At 36.6% G+C, this 22,839-nt stretch overlaps 1 protein-coding gene and 1 non-coding gene across 2 annotated transcripts in view; both read right to left on the bottom strand.

Moving 5' to 3' along the window:
* Window positions 1-22,839, bottom strand: part of C17H9orf85 (chromosome 17 C9orf85 homolog) — a 62,016-nt gene that overhangs the window by 20,426 nt on the left and 18,751 nt on the right. The window contains exon 2 of the mRNA XM_065908142.1: window positions 9,232-9,338. Within this exon, the coding sequence (XP_065764214.1) occupies window positions 9,232-9,338 (107 nt within the window). The remainder of the gene's footprint in view (window positions 1-9,231; window positions 9,339-22,839) is intronic.
* On the bottom strand, window positions 1,118-1,224 carry LOC136148824 (U6 spliceosomal RNA). Its single transcript, XR_010659588.1, has one exon. It is a non-coding gene; the product is annotated as a U6 spliceosomal RNA (small nuclear RNA).

Here is a 22,839-nt window from a genome sequence, read left to right as displayed (position 1 = left end):
CGAACTGCAGCGCACCAGACTTCCCTGTCGCTATCTTCCGGAGTTTGTTCAAACTCATGTCCATTGAGTCAGTGATGCTATTCAACCATCTCTCCCTCTGTTGCCCCCTTCTCCTGCCTTCAGTCTTTCTCAGTAACAGGGTTTTTTCTAATGAGTCAGCTCTTGGCACCAGGTAGACAAATGTTGGAGTTTCAGCTTCAGCATCATTCCTTCCAATGAATACTCAGGGTTGATTTTCTTTAGGATTGACTGGTTTGATCTCCGTGCTCTCCAAGGGACTCTCAAGAGTCTTCTCCAGCACCATAATTCGAAAGCATCAATTCTTTGGCACTCAATCTTCTTTATGGTCTGTCACATACATATGTGACTACTGGAAAAACTGTAGTTTTGACTACACAGACCTTTGTTGGCAAAGTGACACCTCTGCTTTTCAATAGGCTGTCTAGGTTTGTTATAGCTTTTATTCCAAGGAGCATGCAATCTTTAAATTCATGGCTGCAGTCAACATCTGCAGTGATTTTGGAGCCCAAGAAAATAAAATCTCCCACTGTTTCCGTTCTTTCCCCTTCTGTTTGCCATGAAGTGATGGGACCAGATGCCATGATCAGCTTTTTGAATGTTGAGTTTTAAGCCAGCTTTTTCACTCTCCTCTTTTACCCTTAACAAAAGGCTCTTTAGATCCTCTTCACTTTCTGCCATTAGAGTGATATTATCTGTGTATCTCAGGTTGTTGATATTTCTCCCAGCAATCTTGATTCTTGCTTGTGCTTTTCATCCAGCCTAGCATTTCACATGATGTTCTCTGCATATAAGCTAAATAAGCAGGCTGCCAATATACAGACTTGACATAATCCTTTCCCAATTTTGAACCAGTCTGTTGTTCCATGTCTGGTTCTGTTCCTTCTTAATCTGCATATAGGTTTCTCAGGAGGCAGGTTAGGTGGTCTGATATTCTTATCTCTACGAATTTTCCACAGTTTGTTATGGTCTGCACAGTCAAAGGCTTTGATGTAGTCAATGAAGAAGTACAGGATCATCTCGTAGCACCCAACAGTGTTTGTTTTTTTTATGTTTTTTTCCATTTATTTTTATTAGTTGGAGGCTAATTACTTTACAAAAAAATATGGAACGCTTCACGAATGTGCGTGTCATCCTTGCGCAGGGGCCATGCTAATCTTCTCTGTATCGTTCCAATTTTAGTGTATGTGCTGCTGAAGCGAGCACCAATGTTTATTTTTATAAAAAAAAATCAAAGAAATACTAATCAACACACTTTTTAAGGCTAGAAATCCAATGACTAAACCGAAATTCTATCCTGTTTTCTCTTCATTAAATGTATATACAAAGCAGATCTTCTTTTGACAGGCAACACAGATCAAATGAATGAACAAATGGCCACTTACGTAGAATCCAAAACAAGACATATTGACAGGTCGTAAGTATCTGCAAGTCCATCAAAGAGAACAGGGGGTTCTCGTCCATTTTCCCTTCATTCCCTGGTGCCTTCCTCATAGTGTTTCCTGTAAACACTGTTTACTGCTGCTGCTGCTACTAAGTCGCTTCAGTCGTGTCCGACTCTGTGCGACCCCATAGACGGCAGCCCACCAGGCTTCCTCCGTCCCTGGGATTCTCCAGGCAAGAGTACTGGAGTCGGTTGCTGTTGCCTTCTCCACTGTTTACACCACCCATCACCTTTTCTAGATTTATCTCTCCTGTTTTCATTACTCCTCAGCAGTCTTAACTTGCATCCTTTGGGTCTCTGTGTCCTTTTCCTTTCACCTAGCACTTGCAATCTGTCGATGAGTTATCTGTGGGCCCACTTCCCCTAACAGATTGGGAATTTCTTAGTATCAGAGAGTCATTTTGGTATTTTCTATAGCACAGTGTCTAATACAGTGAAGTTGCTATTCAAAATAACTGCAAAGTGAACCAAATTTCTTGCCTGTTATCCCTAGCAATCCCACTTCTTTGTCAGAAAAGAACTATGCTTGGGGTAATATCCTCAATCATTACCATGAACTCTTCCTCGAGAGAATTTTGTTTCTAACACACACAAATGTGTGTGTGCTCAGTTGCTCAACCGTATCCAACTCTTTGCAACCTCACAGACTGCCAGACTCCTCCGTCCATGGGATTTCCCAGGCAAGAATACTGGAGTGGGTCTTGTCATTTCCTTCTCCAGGGGATTTTCCAAACAAAGGGATCAAACCCTCATCTCCTGTGTCTCCTGCCTGGGCAGGTGGATTCTTTACCACTGAGCCACCGGGGAAGCCCCAAAGTAACATATAAATTTTACTAAATTATCTTTCAAATCCATGGCAGGTTCCTTGGTTTTTGCAGGTTAGATAAGGAAAATCTGATTATATAATCAGATTGCGGCTCCTGGGCTCTAGAGCACTTGGGCTTCCGTTGTTGAGGCACCTGGACTCAGCAGCTGTGGTTCCCAGGCTCTAAGGCACAGGGTCAGTAGCTGTGGTGCAAGGGCTTAGCTGCTCCACAGCATGTGGGGACTCTCCCCAACGAACCTGTGTCTCCTGCATTGGCAGGCAGATTCTTTACCACGGAGCCACCGAGGAAGCCCCGAATCTACTTCTCCCTTGCATGCATTATAGCTTTATGCCAGTGATGGCTCAGAGACTTGTCAGAGGTTTGTTTTAATAACATAAGCTACGCTTCTGGAGTAGAAAGAACTGATAAATGTGCTCAGTTTTACAATACATCAAGACAGGCAAGGCAAAATGCTTTAAAACATGTGGATTGTAGAATAAGCCACCTATATAATGAATCTTCAGATACTATAAGTTCAGATTATATGGAGGAATAAGGGCTCAGTTTGGACTGACCACTGCAGATTGCAAACATTATTTTTCAGGTACCTCATGGTGAACTAAATAATATGCTCAGTTCCTCAGCACTGAGAGCATGCACAACTTGGGATACTTACAAATGGAACCTATCTATCTAAAACATGCTTATAACTGGTTAAAGGAGATTCATGTGATGGTGTTTGCTAAATGAAGAAATGCAAGTAATAAATGCCAGCTGATGGACAAATACAATAATTCAGCACCAAAGAATGAGTGCTAGGTACTGTCATGATTTAACCATTAGCTAGTGGATAAACCTGGGGCTTTCTTTTTGCATTAACTTGCTTTCTTTGGAAAATGAGGGCAGTGGTACTCTTTATTAAGATAGAATTTTAAGAGTATGATACTTCTTCCCTTTAACAATAAAGAAGTTAATACTGTATAGCACAGGGAACTCTACTTAGCATTAAGTGGCAGCCTGGAACAGAGAGGAATTTGGGAGAGAAGCGATACATTTCTATGTATGGCTGAGTGCTTTTGCTGTCCATCTGAAACTATCACAGCACTCTTAACTGGCTATACTCCAGTATAACGTAAAACAGTAAACATATAAAAACAAAACTTCTAGGGGGACAAACTCCACTTAGCCCCCTGCTACTGGAGACCCAACTCTTCCCCCACAAGGGCCTTGAAATATTGATGTGAAGTAAACCTTTGGAAAACACTGTTTTATTCATCTGGACCAAGGGAATAGAGGTGAGACAGAGGACGATGCATTTATTTAATGCAATGAAGTATGAAGAGATAAGGGTTGCACCAGGGCAGCCTGTGGAGATAAAAATTAAGAGGCAACACACTTCAAAATGATCAAGTAAGGAGTTCAATAGCTGGATGTGAGGACCCAGAAGAGTGACTGTAGCAGTGTTTTTAGGCATAAAGTACTCACAAGTAGTCCTGAAACTACTTGTCCAGCATCCCCATGGCAATGTGGTTCTAAGATATGTTACACCAGTTCTCCTCTTTACTTGAAATATTTTTAGGGTGAAATCTACTTTCAATCAACATTCTTCTTATGGCATATAAGGTCTTGACTCTCCTCTCTTCCTTCAGGACAGTTCCACTTTGGCCTATCATATTCTATAGACTCTGGGGTAAGCTTTTGTTTTATTAAAAAATTCTACAGCTGAAAAGTTTGAAAACCACTGAACTAAAATACACATGAAGTTTCAGTGACTCGACCCTGTGAGTATCCATCTATTTTGTACGCAACAACTAAGACACTATTGACATGTCAGGCTGGCTGTATCTTTGTTGTGGGACTGTACTATACACTGTAGGATGCTAAGCCTATACCTGGCCTCTACCTATTACATACCGGTAGCATCCTTCACAGATGGTCTGGTCGTGACAACCAAAAATGTCTCCAGACCTCACCAAAAGTTCCCTGGGAGGCAAAACCCTCCCCTGCCAGACTCTAATCTGTTTGTGGCCTGTTGCTATTTTATACGAGCTTCTCCTTTCTCTTGTAATACCATGGCAATGTTAAACATGAGTTAATACTACATAAACTGGTGGTTTGTTTTTTAGTGGGTAGAAAGAGAAAAGCAAGCAGGCTAGAGATTTTAACACCAACGTGGGTATTAGCACGCCACATTTTGAAATTAACAGGAGAAAAAGGTTGCTTGGTTACCTGAAACACAAGGCATAAGAAGTTTCTAGGTAACAGCTTAGGCATTTCAGGCCCTGAAAGTAAAATCTATTGTCCAAAGATACATGTTATTTCAAAAAAAAAAAAAGAAAAACAAAAGCAGGGCTATATATGCTTGACTCAGAAGTTGGAAACTTTCATAAACAACATGGATGACTTTTATTAAATTTAATATTGGGCTCAGGTGAAGAGGGAGAAAGGACTTTTTTTTTTTTTAAAGGACTTTTTAAGTGAATAATAAAATACTGAGAATTTGCTGTAGGAAAGTAAAAACACGGGGCTTTGAAATAGGACAATTTGCATTTGAATCTTAACTCCATCTGCTTTACTTTCTTATCTTGGGTAGACATTTAATCCCTCTGAGCCCAGAATTAAAAAAACAGAAAGGAGTATATGTAAGAGTTCATTTCCTTACATTACTTGAGGAAGGGGGCAGTTTTTAAACATCTGTATTTCTAGTACCTGGAAAATAATGTCTACAAATGAGTTTTAAGTGAAGAATATCAAGATTCCTTCTTTGAGAGTTACACAAATCACTTTACATTTTTAAGATTTCTTGCTTTTCCAGTAACTTTTAGCTCTACACCTAAAATTATTTACAGTGTTCATGAATGGCTTGGAACTGACCAGGAATGGTAACAAATGGTTTTAATTTATCTTTGGGTTTTTATTTTCCAAAAGTAAAAAACATGGCACTTGAAAAATGAGGGGGTTTTTTTGCTTTGTTTTTTCCTGGCCTTGCCTTGCAGCTCGCAGGATCTTAATTCTTTAACCAGGGACTGAATCCATGCCCTGGGCAGTGAAAGTGCAGAATTCTAACCACTGGACCGCCAGGGAATTTCTCTTGAAAAATGAGGTTTAATACAAAAAGATTTGGTCCTGTCCTGAACCACAATTCTTACATCTAATAGTAATCTTAATAACAATTATACTATTCAGGTGTCAAGGGAGAAGTCTGTCATAGCACCACAACAGTCCTCCACCCAAAAGTAACAATTTTTTGCTTTAAAATCAAAAGATATGAGCCAAAATGATGGGAAATTCTGGTACAACTTACGCTGACCTCTGATTAAGGGGCAGAGTGTAAAAAAAGGATGGCAGTTCATCTTCTTGCTTTTACAGAGATGAAAAGCTATAAAAAACTAAACATTATCTTTATAAGCCTTTCACTTTATTTCTATAAAGACCTAAAGCTTTGTATACTCAATGACATTTAAAATTATCCTATCAAAGGATAGTATTGTATCAGTATCCCATTGTTCACACATTACTAATAGGTGACATGCATTTTTTCCCCTTCCCCTCATAGCCATCCTTCCCGTCTCTCTAGCATATACACAGTTTTCAACTCTTTCTGCTTTTAACTCAAGTTCAGACATCTGTTCAAATAGTCCAGGGTTGTTTCTGGTAACTGGGAGAAACTGTCATAAAAAACATGCTTATACAAATTCTGCAGCACATCACCTTACTGAAGGTGAAAGAGAAACATGAAAATATTTTCTGCCACTTACCAACATCATACAATTTTTGCTTCCCATGACTGAAACAAAGTTTGACGAGTTTAGATATCAAACTCTTTTTTTTTTTCTTGAATCTAACGTTTGATATCAGATCCCATAGACAATGGATATTTGCTAGATGTGCGTAGTTTTTGATGATTCACATGCCAAACAAATGGGAGAAGACGCTTTAATTTCCCCAATACTCAGAATATTACTTCATTCTAAAAGAATTGTTACTTATAAACAGCACTTTCTCCTCCTACATTTTATGTTCTGCTGAACGTTTCTTTATGTACCTCACTGGGTTACATAATCTGTGGAATGAGACAGACAAGCGAAACAATGCTCAATATTTTAACTGAATGTAATATTCAGGGGGCTGGAAAAGGAATCTTTACACAAAGACACATCTAGTGTCAAAGTAAACCTCCTATACAAATCTTAACAAAGGACAAATTTAATTTATAAGTGGCTAGCTTGAATAAAATATTTAAAATTTTAAATAAATTATGCTACTTTAATCATCTTTTACCAGTGGATTTAAATCCTTATAATATTGGTCAAGTTTTGATATGCAGAGACAACAAAGTTTACATAGGTGATTTATACTCTTCAGAACACTCTCAATCTTGGTTTGGAGTTTGAAAGCTAGGCTTTCTAAAATGCCTAATGTAATCTAGAATTCCAGTGTAATCTGAAATTCACGATACTGTAGGCCAGGCAAGTCGACTTCCTAGATAACATGCTCAGAGCTTGTCTTAACTAGCAGTTTCTTAGTTTCTCAGGAGCTATCACTGTTTTGAATTAGTTTGGGCTTCTTATTACTAAGGTCTTCCTTCAGACTTAAAGTCTTGTCACCTGTGCTTTGGTGTCTGTACAACATTGCATTTCCTTCTTTCTGCACTCATTGTTAGCTCTTCTGTGGCTGACTTCAGCTGCTTCAGGGTGATACAGAACGGCAGCTCCTCTCTAGCTCTCATCTCGAAGACCTCTGGGTCACATACTACCAGTACTAGCAGCATCACCATGAGCTTCCCTAACTTCAACGAGTCCAAGACAGGAGAGAGTGGCTGACCTTTGGGTCCATGTGTCTACATTCAACCATTCTTAGGTTGCTGTGTTATAAGTTCTCCAGAATTAAACATAAGATTTGCTACTAATACTGTTTCCTTTTACTTTTATTTTTAACTGAGTCTTTATATTTAGATAAAATATTTGTTCTTCTAGGACTTATAGTATGCAAATTCTTCTGCAGCCATAAAAATATTAAGACCATAAGCAATACACAAAAAGAGTGAAAATTCAAGACCTGTATAAAATCACTTGGTTCAGAAATTCTACAGCAAGTTATATCATCTGGAAAATGTATAATAATTGATATGATCTTTTACATGCTGGCACATTCAGTGAAGATAAACATAAAGGATGCAGCACATATTAAAGAGATTAAAATACTGGGTATGGGTAAGGAACAAATATAATATTTTTCAATTATTTCCTTTGTTATAATGTGACTCTATTACAACTCTATGGCTATATAAATACTTCTTACCTGTACTTCAAATTCTTTTAGGTAATAGTACTACAAGAGAAAATTGCAGACTGGTGATGAAATCTCAAAATACCATTATAGAAAAAAAAAAAAAAAGACCTGTTGAAAATATTCAAAAAACTACAAATTTTGTGTTAGGTCTATTAACTAAAACTACATGGTTAATAGTGAATCAGCATCTAATTTCGATGGTAGGGGACAGAGTTAATTTATTCATGGAAATCTAGTATTGAATAGTACAAACACTTGCCAAATTTCCCTACTGCTAATTTGGACCAATGAGCATTTTTTTTTTTTTTCAATGAGCATAAATTTTAAATTTTCTTTAGATGTGTTTTCTTTGGGGGAAGAGATGCTAGAGAATACAAAGAAAAGGCTGGAAGACAGGAGAGAGAAAAATGTAGAGCTATTTTAAAAGGGGTCAACTATAACTAAAATAAATACTAAAAATTTGCTCTGAAAGAGCAATACAAAAATAAAAATTCTAAAAAGCTGAAGTTAGTCTATCCTTACTTGAGGTTTTTAACCATTCAGTATTAAAAAGAAGCATCTTGAGCAAACTAAATTGCCCAAATTAAAACATTCAAAGCTGTTATTCTCAAATAAACAAATTACCCCATAGCTTGAGCTGAAAATTCACAAAAAAGCTGACATAAATTTTCAAAAGAAATGAACAGCAAAGGTTATAATATATTTATTATTTAGACTAACCTTCCAAAATTTAATTAAAATTTCCTCCCAAAAAGAAAGAGGGAATACATTTAAGGAAGATGTCAGTACTGAATAGCTAAAAGGAAAATAAAGCAACAATGAACAAATGCATTCAAATAGGTCCTATAAATTATAGGTTATATAAATTAACCTATATAAATTATCAAATTAATTATCAAATTATCAAATTAAATATCAAATATATATACATTTTCAAATTATAAATATAAATTATCAAATTAAAATTCATAATTGTCAAAACAATATCACACATACTGATGCTAATTCTTATATTTAAAATGATCAGTTTTCTCTTTCAGGCAGCAATTACCCTCCAATATGGCCCTTACTCAGCTAAGCCAAAGGATGTGAGGAGGCAGCATTAGGATATGCATAAAGCTAATAAAACAGAATCCCAACATTACAGAGGAAGGTAAAGGACAGAAAAATGAGAAACCTTTTGTGTAGACCCAAAATTTCAAAGGAATGAAATTATAAGTTACCAAGCTAGTGATTTACTCATGATACTCAATTTAAGTGATATAGTAATCTTCATGGGTCCAATTAAAAGGTTAGATGCTTTTAAAGATCCCCTGTGGTAAAAATTATTATTTAATTTAGTAAATTAAATAGCAAATATCATTATCTTGTCATTGGGAGATAGAATTTTGCAAAACAAAAACCCTAGTCTCATTTTTGAACAGGATGCTACAAAAACGGTGTATTATTTACTTAGGGAAGAAGGAGGAAAGGAATGATGACTCTACCCTTTCAATCTATTTGTCTCACAAGCCAGGCTGCAGCATGTAAGATGAAATTCTAGTCCACATGGAAGAATGGAAATTTTTTCTCTATTCCCCCTAATATTTATCTGAACACATTTTGAAAATCAGGAAATGAAGTAATATGATACCGATATTACTGGTGAGGTAATTAAGGAACTTAACTTACCATTTTTTGGGCTTTGATAATGGTTTGTACTTGCTGTATTTTACACGCCATTCAAGAACTTCTTTACAACGCTGACATACTCCATCATGAAGTTTTGCATTAATTTTCTTAAAAAGAAACAGAAAAACAAATTGAGAATTTCACTAGTGAGTCAGCATTACAAACTCCAAAAGGCATATGAGAAATTTAAGTTTTTTTTAAGCAGCAACCTAAATTTAACCTGCATAACATTTTATGGTATACTATGTGTTTTTATGTACATCATCAATTTGGCTCTTTATGAAGGCAAGGATTCTTAACTAGATGTAGCTCAGAATCATCTAGGGAACTTCTTAATTTCCTGGCAGGAGTATTTTAAGCACATCATCCCCACTGATCCTGATGCATATTCATTTTACAATTCAAACTATATAGTTAAGATATATGCAGTTTACTGAATATAAGTTACATCTCAAAAAAAGTAGAAGAAAATCCAATCATATTTTAAGCCTACTGTTTTGACAACTCAACTCTTACTACTGAAAAATGAGAAATTAAACTGAGAAATTAGATACTTCTGAATTGTAGTCTGCAGGAGAGGGCAGAGACTAAGAAACTTGAGAAAGGAGAGCCAGGGAGAAGCAGCTGGAAGCAAAGAGATATTTAATTATTCAATTTAATCTTTTTGTATTCTCATGTAAAGATGTCTTAGAAAAAGTTACTTTGATAACCTGGTTTCTTCAAACCAGAAGATAAGTATGTGCATATGACTGGTAGAAAATGGGCTTTATGAGGAAAGAAATTTTTTCCCTTATAATATTCTTCTCAAAATGTGTTGGGAAATAAGAAAGAAGGAAAACTTTTAAATGTGTCATGTGTTCTCACAACAGCTTTGTATTTTGTAATATGTTCATTTGACTCAAGACCTAGACTACATATTTTCACTAAGTACTCTGAGAATTCTCTAACTTGTTTTGGTTGTGGAAGCCTGGTCTTTGCCTATTGTTGGAATAATGAATAAAGGACAGTTTAAGTTTTCGTTCTCTTTGCTTCTTTTCTTTTTTAAATTTTTCAAAAGGAGAAAAACAAAGCATCTCAAAAGATGCAGGTTCTTTGGAAGGTTATTTGAATACTGAGTTAAAAGCACAATGTTTAGAAATCATCTGAAAGAAAACAAAACTTCTGAACAGCGCTTGATATTCTTTAATGCTCTAAACAAAAAGGTAAAATAATGACAAAACATTTATTCAAAGAGAAAATATTTCAAGGGTATTTTCAAAAAAACCATAAATTGAGCTGTGAATACATTATGCTTGAATTTAATTCTGTGGTAAAAAACATATTCTATTACTTATGAATTGTGTATGGGTATTCTTTTCTTCCTGACCTAGATGGAGAGTCCCTGGGAAAATAAATCCTGCATACCATTATATTCCCTCTCTTCTGTGGCTCATTGTTGCCAGAAAGAAGGAAATCTGCCTAATACCAAATTCCTCTTCTTATCAACTTGGCACCTAGTTATCGCATACAGGGTTTGCTAAGAAATATCCAGAACTAAGGTTCACATTTCATCTTTTACTGTCACTGCCCTCTGTCGCCTAGAATATCTTACCAAAAGCACTGCTTATATTTTCCTAGCTCCAACAATAATAAAAAACAAATGACGATCTATGATTATAGTGTGAATGTGACGTAAACTTTCTAGCTAGCATATTCTTAGAATGCACACCATTTCATTACCTGCGATTTTATTATATACAACACATTTTACTTGTTAACTGGCGAGCATTATTTGGTTTCTCGCTTGCTTCGTATCCAATTTCTGACCAGTTCATCTTGATTTACAAAGCTGTGCATAGTTTAGAAACTGGTTTCTTTAGGGTGGATCGACAGATCGACAGTGTAACAAAACAGGTCTTTGTGGGAACTTGTCCTGTGAGTGACGTGTGAAGCGGGGTAAATGGAGATGTGCGGCCCTCACATGACCAGCAGGCATTACTACAAAGTTACACTTGGTTTTCATGCGCTAAGAAATCATTGAGAAAGGAAATGAATGAATAAATGAGAATGAATAATACTTTCATTTAAAAATACTACAGAAAGAAAACTGTGGGCCTTGTTTTTGCTGTATTTTGGCAAACTAGAAAAAGTGAATTCCAGAGACCTAAGTGAGGAAAGCCTAATCCTAGCTTTAAGGAATCACTGTGCCTGGAGCAAAGGGGGTGGCAATCTTACATTACTCACAACTGTGTGTACAACTAACCCTGCCCATTTTGGCAATTAATTTCAGCATGTCCCTTATGGTAGAAAATGATAGGTTACTAAGGTTAAGATTTAAGTATGTTCAAATATAAAATCAAAACTTAAGTTTTCTAAGTACAAACACCTTTAAAGATAATTTAGTTTAACAAGCTACTTCTCAGATCTTTAAAGGAAAAAAATCATCAGTGGAAGATTCCACTGGACTTAAGAATCCTAGCTAAAAAAAAATAAAACCTTCTTTATCAATGAATACTTCTCTTAAAGTTAGAATAAACTTATCATAAACTTAACGTATCAGAGGACAATCCTACGTCATATATAAAGTCCTAAAAACCGTCTTAGCCATTATTAATTCATACAACATATTTTATAGTGCTGTTTTAAACATTCTGCTGTCCAACGATGCATCAGTGGTAATATAAAACATTAATCACCAAAAAGAACTACGTGATGTGACGACTTCAGCTCCCAAGAAGGTAGCAAGAACAAATTGTAAATATAACATCTATATCAATATGCTGATGCTGAAGAATATTTTATAAAATATAAAGTATCATTTAATAGAAGATACTATTGTGTATGAAGGGGAAGAATTCTAATATCATTCAAGAGCAACTAATATAATTTTCATTAGGATTTTTTGTACGTCGTAATCCTTTTAGAAATGCTATAGATAAAACAATGGCACATTTACTTCCCTTCATTAGTTGAAAAAAAAAAGAAATTAAAAAATGAAATTCTCAAGAAAAATGCCAACTCTAACTGCAGCTGAATTTCCATTTCCATGGAATAGAATGACCTCATTCTCTCCCCTGCCTTACACCAAAATAAGGTATTTACTGCCAATATAACTACCACCATGTTACTCCATATTTAACTATATTTAAAAGCATATATTTTTAAATTTTCTAGTAAAACTCCTTTTATTCTAAATTTGGTTAGAGGATAAAGGATCTCTGAAATTCAGAACAAGATATTATATGACTAATAATAATAAGTGTGAAAAATCAGTATTTGGGGCTGTGACTTCCAAATCATAAGCTGCATTTTCTTAAATCCTTTTAATATGGCTAGAATACTGTTGGACATAAAGTATCTTACAAAATAAATATAACCAAAAAATAGATGAAGGAATCAGATTAAGGGAAAAACTAGAGTTGGAAGGGAAAATCACAAAGCAGCCTGTACAGCTGGGAAATGCACCTGCTAGAGATGGGCCACAAGTGAGATGTGAGTTTTCTAATTGCCAAAAGAAATGTTCTGCTCACTTACCTGACTCAAGGTCTGTAACGTGCCAAAAATCCAGTTTCTCAGAAGCAGCACATCTTTTCTTATTATTAAAACCTGAAGTTTCATTTTCCCAGAAGATGCCATACAAATACAGTAAACAATGCCCTCCAAAAACACCCTTACACTACAAAGCATTTCGCAGAGTTGTTTTCTATCCCAGTTCTCAAGGAGACAGTGTTACATAGTGCAGTCTAGTAAAAAGTTATTTTCAGGTGAGAGTGAAGTCGCTCAGGCGCGCCCAACTCTTTGCGACCCCAGGGACTATACAGTCCATGGAATTCTCTGGGACAGAACACTGGAGTGGGTAGCCGTTCCCTTCTCCAGGAGATCTTCCCAACCCAGGGATCGAACCCGGGTCTCCCGCATTGCAGGTGGGTTCTTTACAAGTATTTTTCAGGTATGCAGTGTAAATACAGGTATCTGATATTCATAAGATCTATAGAAATGCACTGCAAATCATAAGGCCATCTTGAGAGAATACTTCCTCCCAAACAAGTTCTAAAAACACTTACCTCTATTACAAAAAAATTCAAACATGCAGAAAAAATTAAAACAATACTAACGCATAATCACAAACATCATCTAGAGACAACTGTTAGCACTTTCCATCTTACCTACTCACTTTTCACGTGTTCAGTTCCGTTCAGTCGCTCAGTCACGTCCGGCTACTTGCAACCCCATGACCTGCATCACGCCAGGCCTGCCTGTCCATCGCCAACTCCCGGAGTCCACCCAAACCCATGTCCATCGAGTCGGTGATTACAAATATCAAGATTCTTCACCTCTCAATCATATATATCCTAGAAATGAGACTTTCTCCTACTTAACCACAATACAGAAAACCACACCTCAGAAAAATGAAAAATAACTAATACCATTGAATGTAGCCAGTCTACATTGAAATTTCCTCAATGATCCCTCTCTGCCCCACACCCCAATCGGTACTCAAGTTCAGTTTGTTCTCTCTCTTTTGGTCTAGCAGGATCTCCCTCTTTTATCCTCTACCCTGATTTTTTTCAGTTTTTTTTTTTTTTTAATTTTTATTGGAATATAGTTGACTTAAAATGTTGTGCAAGTTTCAGGTATATAGTAAAGTGAATCAGTTATACACTGATGTTTTTGAAAATAACGTCAGGCACCTTATCTTCGGGAATACTCCACATTTTGTATTTGTCAGATTGTTTTATCTTGGTATAATTTAACTCATTGCTTTATGTGTTTTTATTTTCATTATCTTAACAATGTTTTTCTAAGAGAAAACCTTTTCACTTTCAATGAAGGACAATTTTTTTTCTTTCTTTCTCTTATGGACAATGTTTTTAATGTCAAATCTAAGAAGTCTTTGAAGAAACATGATTTTCATCTATGTTTTCTTCCGGAAGTTCTGTAACTTTCAGCTTTACATTTAGCCTATGATCTATTTTGAGTTCATTTTTGTGCATGGTACAAAACAGTGGTAGGAGATTCTTTATAAATTATCTATGAGTGTCCAATTTCTAGCATCACTGAATTGTTTTTTTTTTTAATTGTATTTTTATCTTTGTCAAAAGTTAAATATGTGTGTCTGTTTTGGACTCAATATTCCATCATATTAATCTATGTTTACTTTTTCTTCTGTACCACCCTGTCTTGATTACTGGAGCTTTAAGGTCTTGAAATCAGCGCTGTGCCTCCCCTAAATTTATTCTTTTTCAAAACTATCTAGCTATTCTACTTCATTTGCTTTACTGTATACATTTTAACATCAATTTGTTAATTTCAACAGCAACAACAACAAAAAGCCTGTGATGATTGCAATTAGGATTATATTGAAACTATAAATAAATTTGGGGGAGAAGTGACATCTTAACAATAATAAATATTCCAATCCATCAACATTGCATTCCTGGGATAAACCTCACTTGTCTGAGGTGTATTATCCTTTTTATTTATTGGTGAATACAATATGCTAACTTTCCCTGAAGATTTTTGTGTTTATGTTCAATGAGGAATACTGGCCCACAGTTGTTTATTTTAATAATACCTTTGTCTGGCTTCAGTGTTTAGTTCAGTAGCTAGAGGATTCAGGTACAAGGGTTAAAGGGACTGAAAATATAAATAAAGATTTTCTATATGTTAGAAGAACACTGGACTATTAAACATCTTGTAGGGGCTTCCCTAATGGTCCAGTGGTTAAAAATATGCTGCTAACGCAGCGGGCACAGGGTCAAACCCTGGTCTGAGAGGATGCCACATGCCGAGGAGCAACAGAACCGATGGACCACAGCTACCAGAGCCCACGAGCTGCAGCTACTGAAGCTGAGACCCCAGGCCTACGCTCCACAAGAGAAGCCGCTGCAATAAGCCCGCGTACCAAAGCCAGTGCGCCGGCCCTGCTCCCCACATCCAGAGAAAGCCCGCACCCTCAACCGAAGACCCAACGCAGCCAGAAAGAAAAAAACAAATCCTGTAGAATAAGCTCAAGTCCTCATTTTTAAATAATTGTAAGTACAATTATATGTTTAAAAGTGGTTTTTTTGGTCACACACTGAGAAAACTTTTATCCTAACTAGATGAAATTAAATTACTTACAACTGGCCTTTGGTTTATTATATAACACTTTAGGAAATAGAATTTATCACTCAATAAATATGAATGGGGCAGGGGAAAAGACAGAGTTCAAACTTCACACAGAAATCTCTTTTGTATTCTGTCCAGCAGTCTGTACATTTTGTTCATCTCCTTACCACTTGGTTTTGCAACTAGTCTTTTCCCTTTAATATTTTTTCCCACTGTGTATGAACAATGGTATACTCTATTATATAAATTTCTTATGCCAAGAATTTATTACTTTCATGGATGAAAAATAACTTTACTGATCAGTTTTAAGATTTAAAACTGTATGAGCATCTATATATAAATATTCAATTATAGAAATTTTTGTAAAAATTAAAAAAAGGATAAATCTTATCCCTCAGAGATTCTACACTTTTCAGCATTTCAAGCATATATATTCATAGCAATTTGTATTTTTATGTACATGGTGTTTTATAACTTCTAATCAATTTTTTCATATTAGTATATATACTTTTAAAACATGTTTTTATTGACTGTATATTATATTCTTTCAGAGTAATACTTTCACTTAACCTATTTTCTGATATTTTGCTTATTTCCAACTTCTGACTGAATACATACAGTTTTCAATGTATTATGTTATAAATATCAGAAAACTTCTAATAAACATGCAAATTCTCATCACATTGTATTTACACATAACAACTGTTGATCACATTTCAATAAAAGAGTAAAAATGACAGGAATTTTACCAGAGGTGAAAACTCATGGTAAAGAATAACTGTCTTAATTATTTGGACATTAAAGCAAATATTTCCTAGTACTGTCTATAAAAATTTGCTTTGTTTTCTTATCCTGGCAGTTAAAATTTTAAAAAGAAGAGAAGAAACTGCCACTCTTCTTTTCAAAAAGGGAACTAAAAATCCTTCTTGCCAGGAATTCCCTGGTGGCTCAGTGGTTAGGACCCAGCACTTTCACTGCCATGGGTCTGGGTTCAATCCCTGGTCAGGGACTAAGACCCCACAACTGTGCTGCTCAGACAAGAAAGAAAGAAAAAAAACATCATCCCTGCTATAATCAACAATACCACAGTTACTAGAGAGAGAACACTCCTATACGATCCAAAGTATTAATACTGACTCCTAGTCACTTAAAACTTTCAAACATACAAACTATTTCAGTGTGATAAGAAACAATAATTTAAATGCCTATTACTCTCAGAAATACCTTATTTGGACAAGTTACTGAGTCTTACTATTTTTATGTATTTTATTATTTCAAAAAATGAACTAGTCATATAAATAGACCAGAAATACTTTTGAAGTGAGTTCTAGTAACAAAATTCGTTTGTCATTTAAGGAAAAATAGAAAACTAAAGTTACTACAGGCTTAATTCTTTTTAAGAAACTACCCTGGTTCAATGTAACTAAAGCGATTAGCTCTCAACATTTATAAGCAAACTATAACTTTAAAATTCTAAAATATTTGATAATAAATACATATGGACATCAAATACATAAACATTCCAGTTACCAATATTTGATTTTTCACAATATAAAATTCCAATTAAGAGATACCTAGAGGATAAAGTGAGGTATATTTCTACTATACGCTAAAATAATTATTTTTTTCCCCTGAAGTCTAGTCCATCTTTGTCTCCTTCACACTATATTCATCTAAAACACCAATACCAACCAGAGAATTGAAAATATATACTAAAAATATTCAAACTGTCCTCTTGTTCACCATATTTACAATATTAGCTTTTCTAGTCAAGAAACAATATTGGATTCCCTCACTCACTTTTTTTTTTTTTTACTGCTGAAACCTATAACAAACGACATCTGCAAAAACAAACAATTGCATTTTCATCCGAAGACTGAATATAAAATGGGCCCTGATCAGCCTAAACAGAGGACTATTCTCTCAAAAAGTGGGTAGAGCTATTGTCTGTTGCAATTATACAGAGAGGGTCTATGTACAAACTACCTACTGATTTATTTCAGTAGCCATGCAAACGACTCAGATTCTCACTGACAAGCTTAATGCAAACACTTAAATGGAGCCACACCTGCCTACAGGCAGAAACATGCTATTGCAGTATCTTCTGGCAGTAGCAAAGCCTATTAAGAAAGCCATTTCTAAAAAAAAAAAAAGAAAAAAAAAGAAAGCCATTTCTGTTTTCCAAAGTATATTTCACTCATTTACTTTTACGTAAAAATTAAAATAAGTTGGTGCTGTGAATTTTAACAAGAAAATATTTCTGAAGGATTTGAACAACCAAATCATTGCACTGATAAACCAATCACATCTTTTAAAAGGTGTGGTCAGTTGGAACAAGAACACTCTGGTATAAAGATTTTTAATTCTCTCCATATTGTACTAAAAGGCACAATTCAGGAGGATATGTTATGAATGTTTAAAAAAATTTTTATAGAAGGATTCACAATGCAACACTAAGAACAAATTATAAGCAGAACATAGAATAATCTCCCGAGGACAAGAGAAATTTTGCTCTACAACAATTAAAACATTAGGAACTTAGTATTTTAAGATAATGTACATTTAATTATCTTTAAGCCATCTTCATTATTAACTACAGGACTTTATTAAATAAATAATCCAAAAATAACTTTACTTTAAAGTGGAAATAGCTTTATTGTCAGAGTAGTTTTACGGGAGGTGTTTTTTCTCTCAAAATTTTGCTGTAAATGGTTTTATCCAGGAATAATTTTTGTCTTTCCTGAAAAAAGACTCACTTTACAAAGTAGGATTGTACTTCAAACTTCATTTGCTCTTTCTCAAGATCCTTTGCTAATACTTCTTCCTCTGATTACCCCTTAAAATGATCTACTCCTCAATATTTAGTCATCAACCCACTTACTGACCTGCCTTCCCTGTCTCTGTCTCTTCTTCAACTTGGATGTCTGTGCAGTGCTCCTTTCTTCCCACACTCTGTGTGAGTGTGTGTGTGTGTATGTTACTCGTTCAGTCATGTCCAACTCTTTGCGACCTCATGGACTGTAGCCTGCCAGGCTCCTCTGTCTATGGAATTCTCCAAGCAAGAGTAGTAGGGTGAGTAGCCATTCCCTTCTCCAGGGGATCTTCCTGATCCAGGATTGAACCGGGATCTCCTGCATTGCAGATTCTTCACTGTCTAAGCCACTAGGGAATCCCTTCCATGCTCTTCACTCACGGTCAACATAACCTATAACTACAGCTTCAGTAATGAGCTCAATGAAGATTACTTCTAAAACAATGCACAATCCAAATGCTTCTCTGGAGGTCCTGCTATATCAGACTGCATGAAGGACATCCATTTTCCTCCTCATGGAAATCATTGAAATACCCCAAATCCATGGACTGAATCACAATCACTATCTTAGCAGTAAAATCTGTTTCTCCTTTGTCCCAAACGTCATCTTAAACTCGTCTTATAGTCTCAGGTATAAAATCTCAGGTCACCTTTGACTCCTCCCTCTCCTAGCAAAATGCCAATACTGACAAAACCAATTTTTCCACAATGTCCCCTGCTTTGTCTTCTACTTTATATCCCCCCCACTTCTATATGTCAGGTCCTCATTTCTATCTGTACTGCTAAAGCAGCCTCCCAAATGGAAGATGGATTAGAAACTAAAAAAGATAAATGGAGACCAAGCTGTCAACAGTTATGTCTAACAGACATCTGTCCATTTGCCTCCTCTGGTCAGAAACTTACATTCCTTAAGGCATGCCTAAGACTGAAATTGAGACCTCACCACAATATGATCTCTACTTTCCTTTCTGGTCCTATCACCTGTCTTTCTTGCCTATGCATTTGGGCACTCCCAAGTAAACAAATCCGGCAGATACCACAGTCTGCCTCCTCCTGAGGCTTTGCTCTGCCGGTCCTTTTCCACATTCGCATGTCGAAGTTCAGTTCTTCATTCAAATCTAGGTTTGTGTTCCAAACAACCCTCCAAAATCCCATGTAGTATTTTCCATCTCATTCAATTCAAAAGACTTATACAAGGCCTAGAATGGCCAAGCATATATTAGATATAGGGGTACAAGAGAAAAGTAAAGTCTTTTCTTTGAGCTAGTAATCAATCAAACAGAGAGACGGCCTTGGCAGTGTGGAAATTATAACAGAGCTAGACAAAGGGTGCTGTGGGATCATCCTCTACCTTATAAAGGCCAAGAGCCACTGCAAGGGAAGGACACATGAAGCATGAGAAAGTACGCGGCCCTTCGGGGAAGCTGCGAGCAGTCAGGAAGAGCCAAACAACAGGCTGTGAGGAGAATGGAAGGACTGAGCTAAATTATAAGAGAACATGTTTGCCAACTAAAGAATTTTGAGTACTAAACAGGAAAGGAATCTGATTGAAAAAGATCCTAAGCAGCAGTTAAAGATAGGACTAGAGGGAAGTATGGGGAACCCGTGAGGAAGCTGCTGTAGTAGAAAAATAATATACTAAAACACTAAATTTGGCTGTAGCAGTCGGGACAGAAAGATGCGTACAGGCATGGGAGATAATAAATACCAAAAAATGATCTAGGTTCAGTAAGTAGTCAGAGAAATGATAACCAGAATAGAGTTAGGGCAAAGCCAAGCCTTTAGGGAAAAATGGCTTTTAAGTCCATTCTCAAACTCTAAGGTACATCAGACCCAACCCAAAAGCATATTAAATATCAGATTTCCAGGCCCCACTACTCCGAGATTGTGATTTGTAACTCAGGAGTTTCTGCTGCATAGGCCACACTGCGAGAACCTATGGTAAAGTGATGGGGAATGCCACAGAGCAAAAAAGGACTCAGACAATAGCCTCCTGTGACAGCAGCCCCCCACGTTGCTCAGACAGACCTAATGTACAAACGAGGAGAGTGTGGTCACTGGAAAGCTAGTCACACAGACAAGCACATCAATCTGAGTGTCAAATACAGGGGAAGGTAATTAACAGACGACCACGTGGTTTGAAGACATGGACGTTAGAATCTCCTGCTGCTGCTGCGTCGCTTCAGTCATGCCCAACTCTGGGCGACCCACCTGGCTCCTCTGTCCCTGGGATTCTCCAGGTAAGAATACTGGAGCGGGTTGCCATTTCCCTCTCCAATGCACGCACGCATGCTAAGTCACTTCAATTGTTTCCGACTCTGTGCGACCCTATGGACAGCAGCCCACCAGGCTCCTTCATCCACAGGATTCTCCAGGCAAGAACACTGGAGTGGGTTTGCCATCTCCTTCTCCCTCCTGTCAGCTACTTGTTTAGAATGATGATTCCTAGACTCAACCCCAAGATCTACTAATCGATAAAATCTGCATTTTATACAACTCTTCAGATGATTCTTAACCATGTCAAAGGTTAAGAACCACAGGCAGCTGAAGCAAGTTGACATTTCCAGAGAGAAGGATATGTTCCTAACCTTACCTTTGCTACTGGGAGTACTACTTATAAGGGAGTGATATGCTTTTCCTTAGAAAAAAAGTTGATTACTGTAGTTGAAACACCACTAGTTACTGCAAGTGAGAACAATAATATTTATATAGTATCATCTTAATCAATATTCAGTTAATCATATCATTTCCTCAAGACATTAGGGGGAAAACAGTTTTATTTCTATTTTACAGACAAAGAGAAAAATCCAAACAAGTTTAACAATCTGCCTACACTTACATACCTACAAACTCATATAACCAGGGCTCAAGACCACACCCTCTGACTCCAAATTCTATATTTTGCTCTATCATTCTATACTGACTCTCTTTTAGAATCTCAATCTGATTTCTAGTTTCTCCGTTGAGAGCATCTCTATACTGGGAAGATACACTTTGATTTCCAACCAAGTAACTATAGCATATTAAAAAGCAGAGACATTACTTTGTCAACAAAGGTCCATCTAGTCAAGGCTATGGTTTTTCCAGTGGTCATGTATGGATGTGAAAGTTGGACTGTGAAGAAAGCTGAGCGCCGAAAAATTGATGCTTTAGAACTGTGGTGTTGGAGAAGAGTCTTGAGAGTCCTTTGGACTGCAAGGAGATCCAACCAGTCCATCCTGAAGGAGATCAGTCCTGGGTGTTCATTGGAAGGACTGAGGCTGAAGCTGAAACTCCAGTACTTTGGCCACCTCATGCGAAGAGCTGACTCATTGGAAAAGACTCTGATGCTGGGAGGGATTGGGGGCAAGAGGAGAAGGAGACGACAGAGGATGAGATGGCTGGATGGCATCACCGACTCGATGGACATGAGTTTGAGTAAACTCTGGGAGTTGGTGATGGACAGGGAGGCCTGGAGTGCTGCGATTCATGGGGTCACAGAGAGTCGGACACGACTGAGCGACTGAACTGAACTGAACTTAAAAGAAACCTTTGAAACATACAGTACCGACTAGACTATGTATACTAGAGTAATGTATCAAATATCTGAGTCTCCAGAATAGCCTCAGAACTGACAGGAAAAGCTATGCTAGAGACACAAGTCCAGAATCCAGAAGACCTATTATTTAAGAAGCTTTTCCAAAGTCTAACATCAAAAGACATCATACCAAATGTAATTTATCCTAGATTCTCAGTCTGTATGTTTAAAGTCTCTTAATTCAGACATGGTTCACACTGCTACGGAACGGTATAGAAACCATCTGTTTTCTACTCTGACTTCCTCATGGTCAGGAAAAATAGAATTTATAGAAATAGTTTCTGGCCTTTATTGCTGTTTCTGGAATTTAGGCCAGATCTAAACATGCTGAAAGCTGGGAAATTCTTCTTTGCTCTTCCCTGTGTTCTAAACTTGCCTTAGGTATTAATAAAATCTAAACATCAGACCAAATCTCAATTAGCTATGGAATCTAATATTAGGACCCTTGCAGAAGGAAATGGCAACCCACTCCAGTACTCTTGCCTAGAAAATTCCATGGATGAAGGAGCCTGATGGGCTACAGTCCACGGGGTCACACAGAGTCGGACACGACTGAGCAACCTCACTTCACTTCACTTCTAATATTAGGAACATGCTGGGAAATCTGAGTAATTTCTAGATCAGTGATTATCAACTTTTGTTTCTCCCGCCACTATTCACGTCCCCATGTTACTCTTATCATCAAATACAGAAAATAATACAACTTAATTAACAGGAAAGTAATAAGTATTTTGGGGAAGGACAGGGAAAAGAGATCCTGATACATTATTTTCCAACAGAGGATGTCTCTATGCGAACTAGAGGAGACAGAGCTAAATACATGTATTTCTATCTTCTCAAGAAATCTGCTATACTTATCATTTAACTCCCTGTTTGGTTGTTTACAGTTCTGGTCAATGTTCTTTTGCTTACGCAAGTCCTTGGGTGATTTTATACCTATGGGATATGTCTGTACTTTGGTCAGATGTCTAGATAAAAGCATGCTTTGGGAAAAGTTATTTATGTGATTTACTATAAAACAGGTCTTTTTTGGTTTTCATTATAGAAATAATAGCAAACTAAATATTTTTTACATAAGAGACTGCTATCATAAATCTATAAACCACACGTCTAATCCTTTATAAAAATT

Source organism: Muntiacus reevesi, chromosome 17 (genome assembly GCF_963930625.1).
Source record: "Muntiacus reevesi chromosome 17, mMunRee1.1, whole genome shotgun sequence".
Classification (NCBI taxonomy): domain Eukaryota; kingdom Metazoa; phylum Chordata; class Mammalia; order Artiodactyla; family Cervidae; genus Muntiacus; species Muntiacus reevesi.
This window is presented reverse-complemented; position numbering and strand designations above follow the sequence as displayed.